At 41.3% G+C, this 17,426-nt stretch overlaps 1 protein-coding gene across 1 annotated transcript in view; it reads left to right on the top strand.

Moving 5' to 3' along the window:
* The first annotated feature begins 6,060 nt into the window (after positions 1-6,060).
* SPOCK1 (SPARC (osteonectin), cwcv and kazal like domains proteoglycan 1) overlaps positions 6,061-17,426 on the top strand; it is a 262,026-nt gene continuing 250,660 nt past the window's right edge. The window contains exons 1-2 of the mRNA XM_054287845.1: positions 6,061-6,253; positions 6,637-6,804. Coding sequence (XP_054143820.1) covers positions 6,637-6,804 — 168 coding nt within the window. The 5' untranslated portion in view covers positions 6,061-6,253. The remainder of the gene's footprint in view (positions 6,254-6,636; positions 6,805-17,426) is intronic.

Raw genomic sequence — 17,426 nt, 5'->3', positions numbered from 1 at the left:
TTTAATGAAAAGAAGGTTTAGTGAGAACCAGAATATTTGGTACAATAAATCCCGAGTTCCAGTTGTTTCCACATTACTCAGCAGATTCCAAGCTGATGATAACCATATGCAGCTGGGCTGATGCCAAGCCTGGCCTCGAGCTGCAAGATGTTCTGGGACTCCTTGTCCATCAGGCAGCACTGGCTCCATGAGCTGCAGGAAAGCTGCTGCTTTTGTCAGAATTTTAGTATGCATGAACAAGGGAAAAGGGGGAAGGGAAGAGTGAAGTAAACAAAAGGAGAAAGGGAAGAATGGAAGAAATTATAGTGCAGAACCATAAAGGGCTCACAATGTGAAGGCTGTATAAGGTTGTGTTAAAGATCAAAGAAAAATTGCAGCAAAAATGGGGAAATATGAGAAAGTTGAAGGAGGAGAAAAGAAAGTACAAGCATACCTGAGTCTTCTTTAACATTTACATGAATGCAAATTTAATGTATGTAGTTCTACCATTAATGATGCTCCATCTTCCATGCAAATTTAATTTCTGAAAGCTGACTGTTAATGTAAGTGGTGTTATTTATTATTGTTTTCTGCTGTGGTGCCTGGCAGATGTTCAAAACAGATCTCACTGTGGTAAATATTGAACAAACCCATTTTATATTCCACTTGTTAATCTCCAAATCTCTGTTTCTGTTCATATATTATAGAGAGGCTTAAGGCAACCCTGTAAGACAGCTTGACAGTAACAGATCATGGCATGATATTTTCCAGGTTGAAGAGAACTACAAAACTTCATACCAGTGTTTCATCCCAGCTAAGTAAAAAGTCTGAGAACAAATTTAATTCTAATGACCTTTTCCATCTGAAAAAGAAGGCTGCATTGGCAGAGTTAACTCTGGCATTAAATGGTGAAAGTTCTTCACTGCAATATTTATGTTAACCGATTTTTGTGATGTAATTCCTAATAAAAGTTCCAGTAGTAATAAAAGCCACTATAAAATATGGTTGCCATTTTACAAGATACTTTGTGAAATACTATAAAATTACTTTTGTCATGATCACCAGACCCACTAGAAAGATAAAAAATTGAAACCATTTGTCAAATATGCAGGGATTAACTTCCCATTAAATACTTAGTCTTTAAACTGATGAATGTTCTGATGTGACCCAAAAAGACTGATTCATGTCAGTTAAGTTATTTTTTAATGTTACTGCAGGTCCTGAGGACAGCAATCACAAGCTCACCTTACACCTAGTGTGCCTCTGGTTTTGTGGCTCTTTCTGGAGTTGATAACATCCTTCACAAAACAATCCACAGTGGCTAGGACAGACATCAGCCCTAAGGCATCATTCAGAAAGAATTGTTTCTTTTTCCTCATGACAAAGGAAATTGAGGATTAGCCTCAGAAGACACAAGTTGAACATTGTGAATACCTGCCTCAATCTCATTTTTCAGTTTACGTGTAACCTTGTATTTGATTATACATTTTATGTGAACATGAGTCTTTTCAATTTTAAATGTATTTTTCTCTTCTCACTTCTAGACAGATGGGGGTAAGACAACTTTGCAACTTGCGAAAGATTTACCTAGAAAACCACCTTGCACTTTTTTATGTGATAAATAATTTTACTTTTTAATTTTTTACTGTACTTTTACTTGAATTATTTTGTTTCCACTGCTCTTTACCATAATCTGTGTTCAATTTTTAATTTGTCCAGGACTTGCCAGTATTTCAACTCACTTTAATCTGGGTAATTACAACTAGCAAATAGATTTCAGAACATGATAACCTTTCCCGGCCATTGGATGTTTTCTTGTTCAGTGAAACCACTGACATTAAGTGATTTAATTTATCACATTAAGGGGTTAAGTGGTTCAGAGGGATGAGAACATAGGGGATTGCACCAACTGCAATGTCACCAAAGTAAATGGGGACACTGCCTGCTGGAAACCCATAACTCTCCTGCCATGGGACATACTCACAGCACCTGTAATGGCAAGAATTTAGCAAATTCTTGCAAAATTCCAGGCAGTGTTGCAATAAAATGTGGCTGGCACAGGGAGCAAAGGCCAGGAGCAGAGGCAAATAAAGAGGTCAAATCAGAATCTGTATTTGCAGTGTTTTTAAAGTAGAATTATGGCCTGTTGTAAAATGAACAAATGTCTCAGGAACTTTGTATAAGCCACCAATCACTTATTGCACAGGTTAAACTGGGTTTTTTTCTGCACAATTGGCCAGCAGAGCTAACAAAGCTGAATCTGCAGTTCTGAGACTCACAGGAGGAAATAAAACTCCTGTCTATTAAAAGTATATGACAGTATATGGAAGATACAAAGGGTTGTTAAATAAAGGTCTATCCCACTGCATGCACCTTTATAGTGATATATTTTTAAATCTGTTTAAATTACCAGACCTGAATTTTTCTAATCCAGTCATGAAGGACTCTGGTACAGTAAAGAAATTCACTTTAAACATTGGTCACTGTAAAGATTTTCTTTCCATAGTGAATGTTTGAAAAAAAATTGAATGAGAGGAATTGTGGCTCACAAGAGAAGGAGGAAAGCCATGAATAAAATCCACAGAAGCTTTGAGGTGCCACTACAAAGGCTGCAGCCTCTGCCTCAAGAACTATGGAAGCAATCAAGGTGGTGAAAAAGTGAATCTTGCTGCCAAATATAAATGGCGGAAGTAAAATCCTGCACATGCTTCTGTGCTATTGCTATGGACTTTACCTTGCTGGGTACACAGCCTCTGGCTATGGGCTCTGCTGGGAGACCAGGTGAGGGGAGCTTCAGGGAAAGCAGGAGTGCCTGGCTTGGTTTTCCTGTCATCCTTGGTTTGTGTTTCTGCTGCTGGCAAGGCTGGTGCTGAAGGCTCTTCTGTTACCTGAGAGTTCCAAAGTGCCCTATTAAGACAACAAAGGCATTCATTCCTCTGCACAAGGGAGCTTGGTCTTAGTTGAGATCTGTCCCTTGATTCTTGTGTGTGTGTGTGAAATTCTTTCTGTACCAGAGGGTTCTGCTTCCAGAACAAACCTGGACAGGCCACAGCATGGAGAAGCTGGCAGGGTATGGCTGTTACTACAACTTCTGATCAAAAGATTTGTATAGTTGAATTATCAAATAATATCCAAATTCAATACTGTGGCACTTTTTACAGCTGTAAGAAAAAAAGAGAAAAAACCCCCAAATTAAAAGAAAGGTTTTTACCTCTTCAGTATTTCTTCTAATTTGGAACAAAGAAGCTGTTTACATCCAAATACCAAATACTTAAGTCATCCACAACAGGGAGATCTGCAATACTGTATTTTTGGATGAGAATTAGAAGCAATTATAGCACCATCCCAAGATAAAAACCAGCCGACAAGGGTGTTTCAATTCTAGTCATGGATGATAAACAGTGTGGAGGTGAAATGCAGCAGCTGCTGAGTGATAGAGATTGCTATCAGGATTAAACAGGAAGGCTGTGTTTTACAGGATCAAGAAAGATTAGCCATGTGTTGAATATGGGATTATGAAGTAATTAAATAAATGAAGACACATTTCTGACACAAATTCTACATGTAAGAAAGTAATTACTCACTTTATAGACAATGTTTCTGTAATTTATCATTCAGGTCTTTGACTGGCAAGCAGAGCAGCCTGTTTCATACTCAGTGAAGTCAACAGTACTGAGGTCACCAAAGGACTGAGCCTGGTTCACTGTGCTAACAAGTGTGTTTTACAGGGGTGAACTAACTGCTCCTATAAATATGTAATGGGTGGAACTCCTGCAAGTTTGGGGGGAAACAATGTTCTGCTGCTTTTTACCAAGCCAAGCCTAGGAATTCATGAGTTGAAGAATTGGTGAAGGAAGAATTGAGTTGGTTGGATCTCCAGTGGGATGAAGAAAGCAGTAATCAGTGCATCTGTGCACAACTGTCATGGTGCATAAAAGTCCTCCAAGTATTTAGCAGGTAATAGGGTTTGTGCCTGGTGGTACTGAAACGCAGTGGTGTCTGGAGTGAAACACGAGTCAAATGGAACTGTGTAAAGCTGAATGGCCATGGATTTCTGTAAGGTCACGGGGGAAATCTCTTAACCATCAGATTTAAAATGGTGAAAGATCTTTAATGTCTGTGCAGAAGAGACAAACTCTCTATTGTTAAAAGCCTTACAGAAAAGGCCCATACAGAGTAAACTGAACAGTACCCTGTTAATCTAAGTAAGAAGGGAGGAAGCTTGTGTTGACCCTGCCAGGTGGAAGTTACATAAACCTTATCTCCCACAGAAATGAACAGTTTATAGGATGGTCTGTGCACAACAGAGAGAGATTTGAGAGGAATATGTGCCCTGGGCCACCTTCAGCAAAACAGTACAGTCCATTGTACAAGGGAGGGCACAGCAAGGCTTTTAGGTAAGGATTTACATCCAAATCTGCAGGGCTTCAGTTTGGATTTCTTCTATTTGTTGCTTTTATTGGGTTATATTTTGCCCTCCTGCAGGCATGTACTTTTCATTAGATTCCATGTGCATCAAGGGGAGGATTCAATGTGGGGCACTTCTGTGCATGTGTTTGTTCTCTGCTGTTAAAATTAATAAAACTTCACTGTTTTTTTTAATCTCATAGGATTTTGTTGAGGTAACATCACATTTGGGAAGTGTATTTAAAATCAGATTTAGGAACAGATCTGTGTCCTGCATTCAGTGCTCAGATGCAACAGTAAAAAAATAAATAAACGTGACCCTGTTCTGTATTACTCAAGAAATGCGTACTGTGTCTGTCAGAAAATGTGGAATTAACCTTGTTGACAGTTTTTTGGAGAGAAAAGGCATTATTTACAAGACAATTTAATGAACCATATTTGAAAAATATCATGTAGAACAGTAGTCACAGCTGTATTTAAGATGACCATCGAAAGTGTATGTCCTCATTTTAGGGCATCATATGATGTATCAGGTGATGAGTTCCCTGAGGTAGGAAAGCAGCCAGCCCCTCCCTCCCACCTCCTTCACTGACAATGAACTTTCTTTTTTTATCCCTGGAGAAGGTTTCCTCCTTTCAGCCCAGTTCCCAGACCGATGCAGTTGCCTTGTATGTTCCTCCCCATTTTTAACAACAGGAGCTGTTCTCACTGCACCCTTCTGACCTCCCAGGCAGGGTCTGAGGTCATTCCCCAGTGCAAGAGCAAAACCTTTTCACAGTGTGGGACGTGGTGGCCGAGGGAGGGAGCGCCTTCCCGAACAAACCCGGGATGACCTCTGAGCTTTGGAAATGTCACTGCTCCCGTAAATTGTAAAACCATTGACTCAAGACAGTCATCCCTTCCCAGGGCTTATAAAAGCTGTGGTTTGATAGGGATTTTATGTTTTTTAGGCTGCTTTTATGTCTCTTCAGAGTGCAGTGGTAGTGAAGACTTCACTGAGGATTTCTACCAAGAGATCAACCCCACATACGATCACAGGCACCCTCTCCAGATATCCTCACAGACGTTCTCCCCAAGATTCCTTACAGATCTCATTCCCAGGATTCCTTACAGCCCTCCTCTTCAGATATCCTCACAGTCACCCTCCCCAGGTTTCACTGAATCGTTTGGATTGGAAGTGACCTCTGGAGATCACCCAGCCCAACTCCAATGCCAGGGCAGGGTCACCTGGAGCAGGTGGCACAGAACCGTGTCCAGATGGGTTTTAATGTCTCCATACAGGGGCACTGCACGTCCTCCCTGGGCAGCCCGTTCCAAGCACCCTCCACCTGAAGTTCTTCCTCATGTTCAGGTGAAACTTGCGTTTAATCTATGGCCATTGCGCCTTGTCTTGTCTCTCGGCACCACCGAAAAGAATCCACCACCCGCCTCTTGCTTTGCGGTATTTAAACGCTGCTCTCTTGTTTGTGTTTAACGCCCCCCGCACCTCACGGGCCCCGCGGCCCGGCCCGGCCCTGCGGCGGCGCTGCCCGCGCTCCGCCCCTGCGCTGCAGCGCGCCCCGCGCCCGCCAGGGGGAGCCAGGCCGCGGCCGCGCCCGCCCCGCGCGCACCCGCAACATAGACACGGCGGGCTCGGGACGCGCCACGGGCAGCGGCTCCGCGCGGGCTCCGACACACAGACAGACAGACAGAGAGACAGCAGCACTGCCACAGCACAGACACAGACACAGAGCGCAGCGGCACCGCGGCATCGCACGCAGCTCAGCGGCACCGCGCAGGGCTCGAGCGCAGCGCAGCGCGGCACCGGCAGCGGGAGGAGGACGAGCGGCGCACGGTGCTGGAGCCCGGCCGGCGGCACTGCCCGGAGGTAGGAGCTGCCTCTCCGCCCTGGCTGCCAAACTTCGCGGAGCCAGCGCTGGCTGCGCCCGCGGGGGGCTTGGCTGCGGTTCCGTACCGCCGCTTTCCCCTGGCTGCTCCCCGCCCGGCCCCAGCGGCCCGGTTTGTTTTTATTGTTGTTATTATTGTTGTTATTATTATTATTGTCACTGATGCTGTTCCCCGCCCCTCCGGGCTGGGCCGGGGGTACGGCGGGTCTCGGCGGAGCCGGCAGCTCCGCAGGCAGAAGTTGGCGAGGGCCGTGAGGGGCGAGTGGCCCCGAGTTGGGTCCCCTCAGAAGTTGGGTGCCCGAGGAGCCGGGGCTGCCCCGCTGCCCCCGCCGCTCCTCGCTCCGCTCCGCTCCTCTCGTTGCAGATGTCGGGGGTGCTGGTGATCGCTGCCTGGTGCTTCCTGCAAGTGGAGAGCCGGCATCCTGAAATCATCACGAGTAACAGCAATCATGGCAATTTCCTGGACAACGACAAATGGCTGAGCACCGTCTCGCAGTACGATAAAGACAAGTACTGGAACAAATTCCGGGATGTGAGTACTTCTCGCTTTACCGCATGTTTCTCGCTCCGTTGTTGACCGTAGCATTCTTCCAGGGGCCTGCTGGCTGCCGAGGGCTGTGGGAAGAAGAGAAATGCAGCTTGGGCAGCCGGTTGCTGCCTGTGTGAAGGATGCTCAGGGCTGTTTGGGAGCTGGACAGACAGTCGTGGCATTCTTGATTTACCCCATCGATTGGGGCAGCCTGGGCTCCGTGTCAGTCTTGCTGTTCTTATGGTCTTCGATTTTCCTCTGAGGAACTTTGAGTGAAGTTTCTTGTTCAGTGCTTACTGCTTAAGAGTCTGCTTAACTGAAAAATGATAGAATGGTGTGTGTGTAAGAAGGAATACTTACCAGTTCAAGCCACAAGGTGGTAAACAGCGAAGCTTTTTGTGCCTGCAGCTTTTGTGGAAATGATTTTATTTTCAATTCTGCCTGTAGAGATCTTTGAGGCTGGTGTAGTGTTGAAGAAAGCAGTGCTTTAGCTCTTTTTTTTCCCCTTTAGTCTGGAAAAAAAGGATATTTTCAATATGTGTTATCTGTATAGAACAAATTAATTTCTTAAGCTCAGAATTAATTCTAGACTTCCCCTAGTTTGAATACAATCATGTGTTAAGTCAATAACAGCAGAAAGGGAAATACAACTTTTTTTAATAGAAGTAATATTTAAGTAGTTCCTCTTACTTCTGCTGTCTGTACACTGAAGAAGCTTTTTTGGAGCACACAGAAAACCCTGCTTCAGTCTGCCCAAGACTGTGTGATGGAAGCTTTACTGATTGTGTTGATCATGAGCACAGAGAGGTTAAATGTTCTTTATTTTCTGAGATTTGTGCACCATGGCCACAGTGAGACTCTAGAAAAGGGAAGACTAGAGCTGGCTAGCAGTTCTGGTCGTACTCTTCTGTATGAATTTGTTTGTTTATTTAGGAATCCTGATCTTTTATAGAATATTAACAAGTCAAACTTTTATGCTCTGCTTTTGTCTCTGCGATCCTAAAATTGGATCTGATCCTAAAATTGATCTGCAAAGGGGAAGTCAAAGTATTTCAGTTAAATGTGGTGTGTCCCTGCTTAGCTTATTCTCCGTGTTTTTCTGTAGTTTTGGTCATCTCTGTGTGAGAAATGCTGCTCAGAATCTCAGCATAACAGAGTGTGGCCTTAGCAATGGTATCAATTAAAAGCTGTCTTGGAGTGTGTCTTCACTTGCAGTCACTGATCACATCTGCCTGCTGGGACTGCTGAGTTCTTGTACAGAAAAGGGCATTCCACAGTAAAAATGGATTCTTAGATTTACCAGACTTCAAGGGAATCTTTGTAAATATCTGGTTTAGTCTTCTGGGGAACAGAGGTTGAGGATTTCACTTGTTAATTTCTACATCCCACTTGATGTGAGAATTGACCAGCATTTGAAAATGGTAAATTGAATGAAATTGACACATTAATCTGACAACACTTCTAACTAGAGACAGATTTGTAGCAAGCAAGCTTTCAACAGTCTCCTTCCAAATGGTGGCCTCATGTTATTACAAGGCTTAAAGGTTTTATTTAAATTTATGTAATTTTTGTTTTCTGCTTCCCTCTTTCTTTTCTCTTTAAAACTGGAGTCCTTGCAACTTCTTTTCTTGCCCCTTTTCCGAAGACACAGTCTCACGAGTCCAGAGAAACGATTCCTCTTCTTGTGGAAAATATTCATGAATACCTCTCATATTTTAAGATTTCATGGCTAAGAATGTTTTTTAGACCTTCTGAAAATGCTAAAAAACCTCATAAGCCTCAGAACTCTTTAATGTAGGAAGAATCATTCTATAGAAAAGTAAAACCAACCTTAACCAGTGGTCTACCAAGCAAAAGCAGTAATACAAAGTTAATGCAAAGCTTAGGTATCTTTCCATCTGTCCATCTTAATGGTTCTATTGAATTACTTCAAAACTAGCATTTTACATATGATTATTCATAAAACCTTTTATGGAGCAAATTAACAGAGACTAGTAATCAACTCCTACTAAGCCTTTTCCAAAAAGAAAACATAAAAGGCTTACATATGTAATTAAGCTCTTAATTACTTGTCTTCAACCAGATTGATTTACTGGATCATAATATTCCAACAGAGGTTCTGTGCCCACAAGTGAAGACATGCATAGGTAGAGTTGCTGCCAGCATAGCAATACAACAATGACAGCACAATTCTTGCATGAAGAGATGTGGTTAGAAGAAATCTGGTTCTTACTTCATGGCTGTGCTGTTGGGGGTAGTTTTTAAAAATATTTGTTAAAACATTTCTTAAAAGGCTGCCCAATGAGATACATCATAAGAATATTACTTGCTGTAGATGGACTAGACCAGCATTTTGTGGATATGTGTTATTTCTAGGAAAATTATCTTCCCTCTTCCCCTCATTGCCAAACTAACAAACTAATTTTATAGACACCATGTCTACATGAGGTTCTCAGTGTAGGCTTTGCACAGGAGGCTGGAGTGCAGAAATGGTGTTGCTGTTAAACTTTCTTGGATCTGTCACTGCAGTCACTCCAGGGCAGAAGCCTTGTACCTCGTAAATCAGCAGAGGCAAGGTTGCAGTAATTAGCACAATTACCCTTAGCTGCTCTCTGAAATTTATGTCATGTTATATAAACATATTTGCACAAATATTTACATGAATGTGCCCTTCTGGATGGTGGGGAAAAACACTGAAGGTGTGGAGCTGAGATTTGATGCTCGAAGTTCTGAGTGGGTGTGGCCACTTTATGTGCATCAGCAGAAACATCTGCACACACAGATGTGCATATAAATCTGTCATAATGTTGCAGTACTGGGAGGGTTGTTTACCCAGATGATGTGAATTGAATATAAAATCTTAAATTAAGCATTTCTCAACATTTTCAGTTATTCTTTTCAAAATCAATTGGTTGGTCAGCCTTATTGAGCTATGGGCCAATATGGCCTAATTTGAGGAGAAACTAATGATTGTTTTTTTTTTTTTTAGTGTGATCCTTTTGGGCAAAGGCAGCATGGTAGTTGCACTTACTGTCTCAGCAGTCACTACTTTTCTGTGAAAAGAGGGCACAGAAGTACACCTCATTTGAAATCTGCATTACAGCTACAGAATCATGTTAAGTTTTTAAATGTGACTGAGTTCAATAGTGTGAAACGTGTCATCATTTTCCAAAGGCCTCAAGGGATGTGTCTACAGCAACAGTTTGCAACACAATCTTTTCATGTGATTTGAACACAATTTCTTGGTTAAGTTCTCCATTAAAAAAAAAAAAAACAGCTGTATGAGACCAGTGTGACTGATCTGTTGTGAAATATTTGCTGTTGAAAATCTTCTATATTTTACATCTTCCCAGCATCAATAACAGTGTAATGTCTGTGGGATTAATAAGTTTTCAGTGCAATCTAAACCTGTTACTACAGTCTGTCTTTCACCCCTTTTTCCTTGTCTGCCATGGACTTTGTGTGATACATGACAAAATCTTAAGTTTCATTTTACAGCTGGGGATAATAGTATTTTTCTTCCTCACAACTATATGTTTAAGGTGTAAATAAGAAAGGACAGAGCTCAGAATCTGTGGTAATATGGAATTTATTATTCACCTAATCCATATATTGAATGTGGCTTGGCACATACTTAAGTAACTGACTAGTAAGTTTCTAAAAAATAAGAAGTAAATCAATGTAATTATTACTGGAAAAAGAAAAAAGTAAGCAAGATGCACTCTCTGGGGAGGACCTCCAGCTATTTCCCTTGTGCAGATCTGAGGCTTGGAAAAGCAGACATGAGGATTATGAAAGTCAAATTAGACCTTCTGATACCGGAAACTCAAATTTGAAGGCCTCGATCTTTTGATCAAATCTGTGGAGAGGGATCCTTTGGCTTGAGAGGAGCTTCAGAATAGATTTGGTAGCTGAATGTGAATTCTTACAAGCCCTAGGATGTAAGAATATTCCCTTATTGTTATGGAATGAGCACACATGTTGTTGTAACAGGTCACACTGCAGCATCTCATTGTGCTCATAGACGCTTGGCACAGAAGGCACAGATTAAATGTCATTTTACTGTTAGATCTGTCTTTAATCAAAATTATACGAACGGACTAATTCTATTACTTCTGCTTGGAGTTATGTCTATTACATTATTAATGCTTATATATAAAAAGGTAATAAGTTCAACTAGCCATGGATTAAACTGCAAAAAGGAAGAAAAAAGTTAAATGAACTAAGAGGATCTGGTATAAACCCCACAAGGAATTTCTATGAAGTTGAAAGCTAAGAATCTTGGCATGAACTCTGGTTTCAGTGCATGTTTATGCATGGCAGGCTGCCAGACCACGTTCTGAACATTAACTAAGCTGTTTCTCTAAATTTTATTGCTTACAGAGTTTCAGTTCAGGCTATCATGTTAAAACCTCTATGTATTTTATGCCTGGAGATGCTTTGAGACTGTGCAAGCCTAAGAAGCAAGGAATGAAATGTCATCATCTGTGTGTACACGTTGCTCAGACTTGCTGGGGATAAATAGTTACACATAACTATTCCTGCTGAGGATGGCTATCAACAGGTTAGATAGATATTAGACTTCTGACACAAACCACTGAAGGGACAATTTTGTCAGGTATTAATGTACATCACCTTTCTGAGCCTGCAAATCCCTCCTCACACCTGATCAGAAGTGCATGTTAGGTGACAAAACAAATACAGGATTAGGAACTGGGGGATTTGTATTGTTCCAGCTTTGCCACTGATTTTTGTCATTTGGGCTGGCTCTTCACACTTCTTCACTGCGTTTCCCCTTGTTGGCTCTTACCATTTTCTGACTTTTTTAGCCCCAAATTAGAAGTGTGGTAGTGAAACTTGATAGCAGGGAGTTGGAAAACGTGACCAGTACTGAGAAGGGTTGGAATACCAAGCAGGCAAAATTGGAAGACCTTGGGAACTCAGGTAATAGAAATGAAATGAAATTTAAAAGTACAAAGTGGAAGGTCATGGAATTGAGAGCTAACACAAATTTATTCTGGGTCCTGGCAGCTCAGCTTGAAATAGATGAGAGGGAAAGCCTGTGTACTTTCATTGATTTGCAGAGTTATTCTAAGTTGCAAAAGTAATGCTACTCTGAGGAGAGCAAATATATTGTAGGAATGCAGAAAATGAAAGATTTCTGCTTCTATTGAAGACATAAAAATGTACAATGTATAGAAGGGACCACTTAATTATGGATATTGTGAGCTCTTCTGTTCAGTAAAATTAATGAAAGATTTTCATGGAGTTTGTGATCCAAAGGCCTTCCAGCATCATAGGAGAAAAGACCCTGTTTTAAAATAATATAATATATTCATTTACTCAAACAAAAGTCATTGCAAAGGAGTGGATTTTCTTCAGAATGTTTATTGAGAAAAGGACACAAAATCCAGCATTGTGTCAAGACTCTAAAGGCCTTGGCTTTTTAGATCATGAGATTTAAAACTCCTTGATGGTTGTTGTCTTGCTCCTTATCCATGCAGTGCAGTGGAACCTGATCTGGGACACCCAAATATCTCCTGCTGTGGTAGGATTTTTGAGATAAGAGATCATTTCTGTAGACTGAATTCTTTTTGCTGTCCCTTCCCTGGCAGACATCTGCCTTCAATTGGTCTCACTACCAGATTTGACATTACATTTTCTATTTTTTTTCTGTATTTTATTTAGGTCTACAGGAAGAATTAAGTATTTTTCTACCAATACCTTGATCAACAGAACATATGTGGTTTTCTTTTTTTACCTCAAATGTAAGCACATGTTTTTCTGTGAAGCAGTTATTGGTACATTCAATACATACATTCCTGGAGAATCCATTCAGGTCCTGCTAATTATTTGTAGTGAATTTAGTCATAAGGAAGGTTACAGTACACTTGAAGAGTATTTCCTGGCTGGGTAATGGATGTACCAAGTGGCTGGATTGTGACAGGGCACAGGCACCTCAGGCTGGCTTCCCAGGAGATTGTCATTGCAAGCCCACCTTGAGATTTAATTGAAGGTGAAGACTGTGTGCGTGTGTATTCCAGTGGATCTGCAGTACAACAGAGTTGAAATGTGATTTATAAGTCTACCCAGGCACTCCTAGCATAGGTTGTCTCTTGGAGCAATTCTTACTCTACAGGGGGACAAGGCTGGAATATAAATGTGATCAAAAAGTACAGCTGAGATGTACTTGCATGAAATTTAAAAGAAAACGTGAAACTGAATCTGTGCAAGTGTAATGCATAATCAGCTTCTTACAACAGAGGAGATCTGCTTTTTCAAAAAGCCCTTCTCAAACTTGACACTTTCCTTTTGCAGTGGACAAGGGGAAAAATAATGGCATTTATGTCAGAATAATTAACTTAAGGAAGGTACAGAGAGCCAGCTTTTTCTAATTAACTGACACTTATCCAGCTTCCCTAGGAATTACCTAAGACTCTAAAGTTAAGTAGGTCAGTACAAAACTAGGGTGTTAGTTTCTGTATTATGTTTCAAATTATAACTTTAATAGTTTCCTCACTGACAGAAGGGTTCTGCAGACTGCAGTCACAAATCATATCCCTACCATGAAATTCTGTGCTTTTAACGTTTTCTCCAACATGTTTTATGCATTTTTAGAGTAACCATTCTTGTATTATATTGCTTGCCCCTGTCCTGTCCTCACCCCCACCTCCTGGTGGATTTCTTTTCTACAGGGGCTTGTTTTATTCCAAATTCAAAATGTAATTTTGTCAGATTCCTGAGAAATTCACAAAAGGGGAAAAGGAAAAAATGCCACAAAGTGAGCCATGTCTCAGTGTAATATCAAATGGGTGGATTGAAAATCATTATAGGAAGCTGAGTTCTGATGTTGGTTAGTGTAAGAGCTCCTATCAAGCTCAGGTGTCTATGGGTAAATGATACTACTTTTATTTTAGATAAGTTGTCCAGGGTTAGGGTCCAGAAAAACAAGTCCATTACTCTCAAGGGCCAAAAGGGTATTTATGATACCCTGTTTTGACCATCAGGGATACTGTCACCTCTTTTTTGGGGGTGTAGGGGAGATAAGGGGATGGGATGGGGTTTCTCAGAAATTTTAACTATTTGCTTTATACTTATAATTTTAACCATGAGGCTAGAGATATGGAATTCCAGTCAGTGTTTCTTTATTGTGTGTATGTTTTGAGGGTAAAATGCAAGCCTGTCTGAATTTAGGGTGGAGCAGCTGAGCTGCTTTTACAAGAAGTAGGACTTCATGAGGAAAGTGGAGCTCAAATATTACATCTGGGGTGTGAAAACCTATTTCTTTTAGATAACATCTGCTTATGCAAGGACAGTTTGATTATTCCTTTCCTTATGTAACCAAAACTGAAATTTGTCCAAAGGAGCTGTAGTGAACCTTTGGTTATGTTGAAGCTGGTTGTCAAAAATTGCCAAATTGTCAAAGACTTTAGTGAAGCTTGAGTTTGATTCTTGTATTGCTTATCTTCCTGTTCTCTTGGACAAAGATCCACAGTACATAACAGACCAGTTAGATTAAACAGTTCTCTTTGCCTTTTGGAGGACATTGTGGAATTGGAAAAGCCTGAAAGATCAGGTGTCTGGCTGGTAAATAGAAGAAGCTCCCTCAAAGTCCCTGGAAGAATCAAACTATCTGAAAATCAAACATCTGTAGTCTACAAAGTACACATTTTATAGATTTCAACCAAAGCAACAAAGCAGAATTGACACAGAGTAAAATTAAGATGGTGCTCCAGTGTGATTTTCTGTACTTCCACCACTTAACTCTTCCAGCTTTAGAAAGGAACTTGTTGCTGAGGAGTTACCAAGTGCTAACTCTGAGTAAGCAGTCTGTTATCAGCTAGATAACTCCAGCAGTTATCTTTGGGGGATTTGCTGTAGCAGGTTGGCAGCGAAAATTGAATTACACGTTTGGACTGAGCAGCTAATGTCTAATGACTTTCAAGGCTAAGATATGATTCAAAATTCAGTTTACAGATAAATTGCTAAGCTACTCAATAGTGGCTTTGGCAGGGAGTAGATGGGTCTTTATTTGTCACTTCTGTGACTTGGCTTGTAATCCTGGGTAACAGAAAATCATTCTCATTAAATAGGTACATGGGGACTTCAATTAATTCTGTGATCTTAGCTGTCCTCTTAATGAACTTTGTGTCATAAATTTACTTCACTGATGGCTTTCTCCCAGGTATATAGAAAAATAGTTTATTAAAATTTACTGTCAGAGTAACTCTTTTTAGATTAGTTTTTGAAAAAGGTTTCAATATATCACGGCTTACAGTTGAGTTCTGACTAGCACAGGGATTGATAGAGGTAAGTGATACTTGTCTGTCTCTGCAGGTTGCTTTGAAATTGTCTAATCAGGAAATTCAGCAGTGTACACAATTTCATTTGAAATTGCACAGCATAAATTTTGTGTGGTTTTTAGCTTGGACATCAGTCTTCATCCTTCTTTCCCTGCATTCCGCTGTCCCTTCAGAAGTTTATTCCACCACTGTCTTCTAGTGTTGCGTAGTATCTTCTAGTGTTTGGCCCTTCTGGCTTTCTCTTCAAGTAGCAGTTAGAGAACTTGAACCTGGACAAAAGATTGAGGTAGAAAGGTAAAGTAGCTGCAGTCATTGGAACTCAGTGGGGGGGATGCTTAAATGTTAGAGAATGGGAGAGAGGCTGAAAATTATACTTGCAGGATTAAGAAGAAATTAGGCTGTTGTTTCTTCAAGGGAGTAGAAAACATTGCTTTTAGAATAGTGTTTCTGTGTGTACTAGGGATGTTAAAGTTTTTGGTAGAATTTGATTACTATTGATAAATATTTATAAAAATCATTTTGAGAGAATTCAGAATTCTCTGGCATTTCTTGGTGAATAACAAGAGTGTTGTACTTTGAACACTTGATTTCTAGAACAGCTCTGTAGTCCTGTCTATGTGTGCCAGTGTCCGCTCTGCTGCCAGAGCAGAGTGCAGCTCTGCCTCTTGCAGGGTTTGCTGAGGGTCCAGCGGAGGCAGCTGGGGCTGGAGCCGCTCAGGGGCCCGGCCGTGCCTGTCCAGGGCTGGAGCATCTCAATGAATCGTGCTTCCCGGGGCTGTAGCATCTCAGGGTCCCGGCCGTGCTGCCCGGAGCTGTCCGGTGCTGGAGCATCTCAATGAACCGGCCGTGCTGCCCGGAGCTGTCCGGTGCTGGAACCGCTCAGGTAATCGGCCATGCCCTGCCTGGAGCTGTCCAGTGCTGGAGCATCTCAAGGAACCGGCCGTGCTGTCCGGTGCTGGAGCATCTCAATGAGCTGGCTGTGCTGCCCGGAGCTGTCCGCTGCTGGAGCATCTCAATGAACGGGCCGCGCCCTGCCCGGAGCTGTCCGGTGCTGCTGTCCGCTGCTGGAGCTGCTCAGGGCCCGGCCGTGCTGCCCGGAGCTGTCCGCTGCTGGAGTCACTCAGGGGACCGGGCTGTGCAGCGTGAGTTGAGGACCCTTCCTCTCACTTGAAAGTCCTGAATCTTTTTGTGTCATCCCGTACTACATGGGAAAGCACTTTTCTGACATGGTTAAGCACATGGGGATGTATTCTAGATTAGACAGATGTGAAAGCAGAGGATAAAGCTGGTTCAGAGTTATCCATCAAGCTAATGCCAGATATAACAACAATATTTATGTCGTGCAAGTCCCAGGACAGTGCTCTTCTGCAGAGCGATGAACTGTGCTGGAATACAGAAAGACAAAGCTTAACAGGTCTGTGTAGATATATGTGCCACTATCTGACAGCAGTGTTTATTGGCCCAGATTCATTTCTTGTTTGATGACATTAACTTCACTCAAGGTATATAAGGGATAAATTTTGTTCCCTTTTTTTAAAAAAGTAAAGTCAGGGTAAGCAATCTTTTATGCTAGCTAAGTGTTATTTATTATTTATTTAACACTAGGTGAATAGCATATTGGAGAGGGACTAGGTATTTCCTGTTAAAACAGAGGTATTAGGCAGGTATTTCCTGTGTTTATCTAATTTTTATATTAAACTACATCTAGTGAAACTCTTAAGGCTCAGGTCTTTTACATCTACTGATCTTTTTAAAACTTGTCTAAAAAACCCCCCTGTTTTAATAAAAGTACACTGGAGTGCTGCATTCAGTGGGGATATCTATAAACATATGATAATCAGTGGTTTAAATACAGAATTGTCTGCAGTATTCCTTAAGCATAACCATGAATCTCCACATTATGGCTCACTCAGGACAGCAGCATCCAAAAGGAAATTGTGCCACATTAATTTAGCATAAATATAAACTGCTAAAATACTGCATACTGTCAGTTATGTATAGAACTGCAGTTATGCAGCATGAAGGAAGCTGGTAAACCAGATATATTTGCTCATAAGGAAGGATATGGTGATTCACATCAGTGACCACAGATTTATTAGTCTCTTCATGCTTATATAACAAAGTTAAGTTGAATATAACAAGACACTTAATGTTTGTTTTCACTGGAATATGAGGCAAGATGGATTGAAATGAGGATCTTTCTGTGACACAAATGTCTGTTTTTATATTTATTCTCCTTTTTATACAGCCTTTGTCGCTTTTGATGAAGTGCTTTCTTTCTTATGCATGTGTCTTATCTTAATAAGTTAAAAAGCTCAGCGG

Source organism: Melozone crissalis, unplaced genomic scaffold (assembly GCF_028551555.1).
Source record: "Melozone crissalis strain CALT ecotype California unplaced genomic scaffold, PUWL_Pcris_2 ptg000061l_1, whole genome shotgun sequence".
Taxonomy (NCBI): domain Eukaryota; kingdom Metazoa; phylum Chordata; class Aves; order Passeriformes; family Passerellidae; genus Melozone; species Melozone crissalis.
This window is presented reverse-complemented; position numbering and strand designations above follow the sequence as displayed.